This window comes from Halyomorpha halys, unplaced genomic scaffold (assembly GCF_000696795.3).
Source record: "Halyomorpha halys isolate HHAL.00 unplaced genomic scaffold, Hhal_1.1 Scaffold291.1, whole genome shotgun sequence".
Taxonomy (NCBI): Eukaryota; Metazoa; Arthropoda; class Insecta; order Hemiptera; family Pentatomidae; genus Halyomorpha; species Halyomorpha halys.
In genome coordinates this window covers 670,121-678,171 of record NW_027109101.1, presented here as the reverse complement: position 1 = coordinate 678,171, position 8,051 = coordinate 670,121, and the positions used below count along the sequence as shown (strand labels likewise).

At 31.1% G+C, this 8,051-nt stretch overlaps 1 protein-coding gene and 1 long non-coding RNA gene across 2 annotated transcripts in view; one reads left to right on the top strand and one right to left on the bottom strand.

Moving 5' to 3' along the window:
• Positions 1-2,322, bottom strand: part of LOC136795746 (uncharacterized) — a 15,781-nt gene extending 13,459 nt beyond the window's left edge. Inside the window, exon 1 of the long non-coding RNA XR_010843411.1 lies at positions 2,113-2,322. This is a non-coding gene — a long non-coding RNA (uncharacterized lncRNA). The remainder of the gene's footprint in view (positions 1-2,112) is intronic.
• Positions 2,323-3,420: 1,098 nt separating this feature from the next.
• Positions 3,421-8,051, top strand: part of LOC106680819 (uncharacterized) — a 9,223-nt gene continuing 4,592 nt past the window's right edge. The window contains exons 1-3 of the mRNA XM_014420785.3: positions 3,421-4,423; positions 4,590-4,735; positions 5,897-6,095. Of these exons, the coding sequence (XP_014276271.1) occupies positions 3,609-4,423; positions 4,590-4,735; positions 5,897-6,095 (1,160 nt within the window). The 5' untranslated portion in view covers positions 3,421-3,608. The remainder of the gene's footprint in view (positions 4,424-4,589; positions 4,736-5,896; positions 6,096-8,051) is intronic.

The following is an 8,051-nucleotide window of genomic DNA, read 5'->3' as shown; positions in this document are numbered from 1 at the left end:
CTTATTTGTGTTTCATTGACCGCACCCCCAACCATCTTCTCCTCAGAGTAAATTTTAGTTTGAGGCAGATTTGTTTAGCAGTTATAAAAAAAAATCCGACAGATAGTAATTATTTATCATTAGTCATTAATATATTAACTACTTTACAGTATTTAGTAGCATAAGTAAACTAGTTGTTAAAGCCACCTCAAATTGACTATGACTTTTTGTTGGAAAACTTTTAAAGAACAAAACAACTTGCTGGTTGGGATATAAACATATATTTATATGGGTAATCTATAATCTACTTATTTTTATAATAAGTAATTATAAAATATGATGTTAACACAAATTAATGTGATACTAAATTCTGTAAACTAGATAATGTGTTAATGACTAATGATAAATAATTTGACAAAGACAAAATGGACTGTAATTATGTTGATAACCAATTTTTTGGCCGTGATATTGTAATAAAGTAGGAAATATAATTTTTCATGATGTTTTTAAAATTAATTTATAGTGAATAGATTGTATTTAAAAAAATTTTATTGATATTTCCTTGAAAATGGCCGGAATGGCCGAAACGTCGGAGTGCTAAGACAATAAAGAAGTGTTGAGACCAAATAGATGTTTTTTTAAAACAAATCTGTCTCAAACAATAATTTGCATTATAAATATTAATTTTAGTTTCGTACGACTTTTCGTTTTTGAGCTAAGCACACACACATAAACCATTTTGTGAGACTCGGTTATTTGTATCCATAGTACAAGAGACGGGAAGAAAAAAAGGGTAGAGCCAAGTATATTTTTTTTTTTTTTTTTTATAATTACTAAATAAAACTATACATTTAAGGCGGGTTATTCCTGGGATGAGCTCTAACCATTTTGAATAAACTAGGCATCTCTTTAATATCAGGTCTTCTCCTCATTGTAATATTTTGACAGTACTTAAATGAAAAATTTAAAAAAATCTTCCTCTAAAGTCCTCTTGGTAAAACTGCTAAAGTAGAAAGGAGGATCTTAAGAAAAATCTATGGGCCCGGAAAACACAAGAAGGTTACAGGCTAAGATCTAACGAAGAGATCTACAGAAACATCTAAGACTTGGAAACCGAGATGAGAGCCAGAAGGCTGATGTTCTATCGGCACATGAAGAGGATGAAGGAGGAAAGATTGAATAACAAGATCTTAAAAAAAATTGTTAGTTACACTATATTACTATATACACTATATATATAAAATTTCAGATACCGACTGTCCAGATAGAGATACGTAAAGGAAAACATTGAAAAACCTCACCAATATTGGAAGAGGGAAAAAAATGGGTACGAAGTTGTCCGAAGAAAGAAAAGAAAGGCAGTCGAAGATCATGAAACTGCGATGGGAAGATAGAAAATTGAGACTCCCAAAGAAGCCTAACCATTGATATACTTGACCTTAGTGGCCGATACTACAAAAAAAAAAAAAGAGGAAAAATATGTCATTCTTGGTGGGAATAAATTTATATTAGTTATTCCCGCCTTGAGAAATACTAATTTTTTTTTATAGAAAAAAATTTAAAAATATTATTTTTTTTAATAATATGAAGGTTACGATCAAAGAAACAAACTCAAATAGTCATTTTTTCTTTGGCTGCATCCAGACCATCTTCCTTTGACACACGGTCAATCATCGATCTTGCAATAAACATTTTTTCGTTCCTAAGTTTCACTTTCCTTAGCCATTAGATATTTTTTTCGAAAATCACAAAAATTGCTATAGATTCAAAACAAGCCTACCAATCTACACAAAACTTGGGGACGTATGTTGGTAAGTGAAAGATGTGAAATGAGCACACCATCAACTTTTAATAGTTAACATTACAATCTGATTAATTACACTCTTCATTGCTTTCTACCCTAACCATCTATTACCCTATTTCTTGTTTTCTACATTAAACAATCATATTCCCAGAGTTGAAGTTTTTATTCAATTGAAGCTTAGATTATAAGGTACCTATGAAGGTCTATTATAATTTAATAAATAAATCCATACGCGAGCACGCTTCTTTAAAATGTCTAGCATAATGAATTTCCATTCTAGTTTTTTTTTTTTTTTTGTTCATTCAATTTAAAGCGTGTCTTAATCTTACCTGGATCAAATAAGGTGAGAATTGTAGATAACAATTAGCACTTGAAACTATAAAAACCATTTTAAACACAATGTATATCACTCACTTTCGGCTGAGATGGCAAAAGTTAGCTGTAGTTAAAACTCATAGCTAAAGTTACCATGGATACGGCCCTTATTCATGAATGAATCATTGATAAATAAATATCGTATCCATGGCAATTTTAGTTATTAGTTTAAACTAAAGCAAATTTTTGCCCCACAGTGACTTTCGATAACTAAAGCAACACTACTAATGAAATTCCCTCGTTCTAGCACCATTTTCGCGGTGTTACACCAGTGTTGCCATGCCGTCGCAAAGAAACGTGATGTACATACTTTTTTACTTAAGATCATGCTACTCATCAAAATTACTAGGTTGGGATTATTACAGAGAGATTATTATAAGCAAACATTACTCCATGATTGCTAGTATAAATGAATATTGAGCTTAAACCAACAAAATAATTTTCCTTTTCGGAACTTAAAAAGAAAAAAAAAAATTATTTTTCAGCATTTTGGACTCCTAATTATATATTAAGTATATGTAAATCAGTGTTTTTCTTGTTTACTGGTTTAAAATCCCACCCAAATTTAAACTCCCAAAAGAAGGTTCCCTCCAGAAAATCATAACCCCGTAAAATACGTCTTCCCTCCAAAAGTTTTATAGCGTGATCACTTTTTGGGGAACCTCTGCTCTGTCTTATCTGGATATAAGGAGAGTATTCTAAATATTTTTTGAGAGTAGAGAATTAAAGACAAGAATAGGAAAAATAATACGGTATGAACAGCATTTATGTTCAAAAATCTTTCATAGTGATATATTTAACGATAGAAAAAGCAGCATTCAATTATTATTAACCTGCTTAGTTTAAAAAAATTAAAATACAACACCTAAGAGGTAAACTTCATTTCGTATCAGATGATGGTATTTGACCATCCTAGAATCTTTTAAATCGATTCCTGTGAAGTTATGGGTTTGCAGAAAATAAATAAGACAAGAGGGATAGTAAAATATTTTTATTTTAAATGCAAATTTTTTGTATGTTATGGTGTTAACATTTATAGTTTTTTGTAAAAGCAATTTTCATTGGAACAGTGGATTTTATTATAGTTTATTGTTCATATTTTCATTTCATTGGATGATGTGAATTTTTGTACATTAATTATAGTAATATGAAATAAAATAGAACAAATTTCATGTTTTATAAAGTTGAAATAGATTGACGATCTACAGACTCGGCTTCATTTGATAATTGAAGTTGGATAAGAAGCCTCTAGATAGCACAGCGGTCGCAGCTAAGTTCCTATCATCTGGTGTGGTTACTAATTTGTTGGCGCTTCGAATTTGTCTGTTATATTTGTTTATGTTTGTCATATTTTCGAAGGAATTAATTTAAAACTCTCTGGTGCTTATTGTTAAGCACAATTTATGAGGTAATTCGAAGTATTTTCTAATCATTCAAACAAGTAACGACAATGGTTGTTAATAGTTTTGAAATTCAAATAAAAAACTTCAATGATTATGATAGCGTTAATTACAGACTTGTTTTGCTGCAAGGTATTGTTCATTTGAATAATAGTGATTGCAACAAAATTAGTGGTAATGTTTTATGCTCTTCCCTTGGGACTTTAGTTACATGGCCTGTTTATAATGGACAATTTAAGTGCTTAGCCCAACTGACTCCAGGCTTGAATGAGGTTAAATTGACTTATGAAAGTGCTTTAAAGTCACTTTTTATCAATTTTGAGGTTCACGATACAGACCAATGTGTGGTACCAGTGTATTTCATTCCAAAAGACCATGATGGCCGCTTTCAATCTGCCCAAGATGTTGATAATGATGAAGAGAGCGCCATTGCTAGGATTGGGTTTGGTATGTTAATGATTCAGAGTTTGTTTGCCGAAATACTCGCAGAAAGAAATTTTCCCAGAAAATCTTTTCAGTTAGAGACAGATTTATTTGAAAAAGTTCCACAATGTAGGCTGTTTAAAAGCACTCTGACTGTTGATGAAGTGGTGAAGATGAATGACGAAGAACTGTGGGAAGAAGTTGGACGTGAACTGATGATGTCCGATCTCGGAAGTGAAAAAAGAAAATTTGTTTGTTTCATATCTTGCACATTATGGAATGGAAATAAGGTATTGGCTGATCCAGCTCTGGGTGGCGGAGGTCTTGCGCTTCTGGGATCTGCTTCCCTTCACACTTGGCCAAATTCTTTAGCTGAAACTGTGACTTCTTTAACTAATGAGAAGAAACTGGAGCCTCATCTTCTTGACAACAGTTGCTTCAGGTTTATTTTTTATATTCATCTTATTATTTATCTAGTTCGAAATTAATATTTACCTGTTATAAAACGATATTTGTTAAAAAACTATGTATTTCTACACTTTTTCCTTATCACAAGTTCATTTAGTATGTGTATTGATCAATTAAAATATTGATAATTCCTGTTACAGAGGAACATATTGTGGAGCATTCGCAACAAGCCTCGGCTCAGCAGCCCATGAGATGGGTCATATTTTCAATCTTGGCCATACAAGAAGTGGCCTAATGTCCCGTGGCTTTGACAATGCCCACCTCCTCTTCATACAGGTTTCTGATGGTCAGTATAATGGTATCTCATTGATATAACAAAATTAATTTGGATCAAATGTACTATAATTTTAATATTTTTTGGCAGGTTACTTCTTCAATTTACAATACTATAATCACAATAACTATTTTAAAAGATGGTAGCTGTTGAATATTTAATCAAAAATCGATGTTATGTCCAATTTTCTCACATGTCTTAAGTAAATTTCTGAATCTAATTAGGCTGATGAATTCTCGTTAATATAAAGTATGGTTAATAGCTGATATTACTTATAATATAAAAATAGCCGATAAAATAATTATAAAATATAAAAAGCTATTCAAAAAGAAAAGAGAGGTGAGCATCAGAATTTCTCAAAAAATAAATTGTTAGATCAACTTCTTGACATCGGCTATATATAGGACCAGAAACTACCTACTTCTTACCTTTTAGCTTTAAAAGAAACTTGTCAGTAATGTATTAATTTTTAACTGTTGAAAGGGATACAGAATTTACAAAAAAAAAAAAAAAAGACTTGTTCATTTATATAGGTCCTATATAGGACCTCTCAAACCATTGGAGGTAACAAATAGGACAGTTTCAACCATTGAGGAGGGACATGTCACCACCACCCATTATGGATCAATGCTTACGAGCCACAAATAACATTTTATTAACCCGATTAGTTAAACAAATACCTATTATATTATCTATTATATGTTGAGTTTTTTCATTTTTCAAATTAAAAATGATAAATTATAAATATTATTTCAGTTTTATTGATTTTGTGTTATTTTTAAACACTGTATTTGTTCATTTTATTTTATAAAGGTCGATTGTTTAATCCTAATAGTCATAATGTAGAAAGATAGTCCAGGTGGCGGTCAATAAAAGTACAAAATAATAAACAAAAACTATTTAATTTTAACTAATGTTTCGCCCCATTTTACAGAGCTTCATCAGGGCTAAATAAAACAATTTAACTGTAAATACAATCATGAGTGATTTTGCCACATTCACTTTACCTATCTGTTTGTCATTTACACCTACTTTTTACCATATTTACCAGTTGTGCTGTTCCAACTGAATTACCTTAAGATTTTTTGTAAATCTATACTTTATAACTTCAAATCCAAATTAAAGATTGTTAAATGAAGTTATTAACCTCTAAATAATCATTTTATTGTGTAGAAGAAGACAGTAGAGGTGATGAGCTAGTACCATGCCTTATTGAAGGAAGAAAAGTACTGAAACCAACTACCATCCAGCAGATCAGGCCTCAAGAGGCGCACTTGACGTTCCTGGAACCCGGCTGTGCGGGTATTCTCGCCTATCATTGCTGGTTTAATCCAAAATCTCAAGCTGTTCCAATTCGATACAACAAATTGCGGTAAGATTTGAGATCTTACAAAAAGTATTATTTTATTAGAACTCTGAGGTAGTCTTATTTTAAAAAAAAAAAAAATTATTCTATCTTGTTTTAAGGAGTTAACATTTTATTTTCATTTACCTCAATATGGAATATTTTGTAAAGGAAAGTATGGGAGCGGGTATCTCATTGGTAAGGCACTGTGATATTGACTCCAAGGATCCAGGTTCAAATCCTAGTCTGTTGTGGCAGACAATTATTTTCTGTTTTACTGTAGCTATGAGTCAGCCCTGTGAGTTCAGGAGTTATCCACCCAGCCTCATAAAGTGGACACCCTTAATTGGGTAAAAATCTTGACAGTGATTCTGACCAAATCACCTCCTTGCACAACAATCGGTCTGGTAATAGTACTTCCTACAAAGTACTGCACTCCTAATCCTTCATTAGTTAGGTCTCTTTTTTTTTTTTTTTTTTAAATTACACCTATAAAAGGCTGGAATGTGTCTGCAACTTGTTTGATACAATCGACTGACCAGAAATCTATTTTCTCTAAAAGAGCTCTTATGATTTTGTTGAAACTTGGCTTGCCTGGGTACAATTAATTAAACTTTAATATCAGCTAGGTGTTTTCTTCATTTAAATTGTTTGACAGGGCTTAAATGCGAATCTTTAAAATAATCTTCCTCTAAAACACCTTTAATTTTATTTATTTGAAAAAAATAACCCACCTCACATTCTTACTGATCAATAAAAATGAATAAATATAAACTATGAAAGAACTTGAGGAGAGAATAGGAAAAATGTTTGTTCCAGGTTGAACACACATTTCCTGAGAAAATACTAGTGATATAGACCGTCGTTTTTCAATTTCAGGCGCTTTTTTAATATTGCTCAATTAAACTATCTTAAAATCTCCTCTTCCCGTTTTAAGCTAATATTTCAAAAGTGATATATTTGTGATATAAGTGACTGTCACTCCCTGGGAGTCTTAGCGGAGCGGGGAAGGATAGCCTTTTTTTTTGTGTTATGATCTCCTCTTGTGAGATTGTGACATGTCGTACATCGACTAACCAATTCTCTATAATTATCTGTTTAAGAAGTCAGATAAGTAAGGCTACCACGGAGGGTTTCATGCCGTATTAGATATCATAAGAAAGCCTAAGATTTAAAAAAAAAAAATCTTTAACTTTTTTAATTAGATGTTATGAATGAAGATTCAGTAGAAGATATAACTTTTAAATAATATTTAACATTGAAAGTTAAAGAAGGTAGAGGGGAATGACAAAAACCGGGTAAATAAAAGATCTGTACAGACACAAGTTTGACTGGCCAGACACATGCGCAGTCTAACACTTGCCATGCAACATAGCTATTAAATAATTACTTTTTTAATTTCACTTAAACCTATATTTGAGCCTTTTGAATTGGCTTGGTTACTATTTTCATGAAATCATCTTAGTATTTTCAATATTGATTGAGTAACAATCAACACTAAATAAATGGTTATTTTAGTCAACTGTTATATTTTATATTTCTGTTATATTCTCACATAAGAAAAATAGTAAAATTTTGGAACAAGAAATATTGATATATAATATAAATATATTGCTGTTAAAATGGGAGTTTGTCATTCTATCAACTGAAAGGCTCATTCGGAAAATTCATACGTGAAAGTGTTACCACTGTGAATTATATAAAAATTTCTATTCTGAAACGTGCGAGAATTAACTTAAACTCAGAGGAGGGTGGTAAGTAAAATTTTAATGACGCGTGGACGACACCAGATTTTTTATTTTTTTAAAATAAAATAATATTTCTAATTTTTATTTAAGTAAAATAGTCATTATTTTTATTGCTGTAAAATATCCTCAGTGGTTGATTATTCAGAATAACATAGTTCACGTTATATTGTTTAACCCAACTCAATTGGCCCTCTAATTTACTCATGTCAATTTGTAACTTGCTTATTACCATATA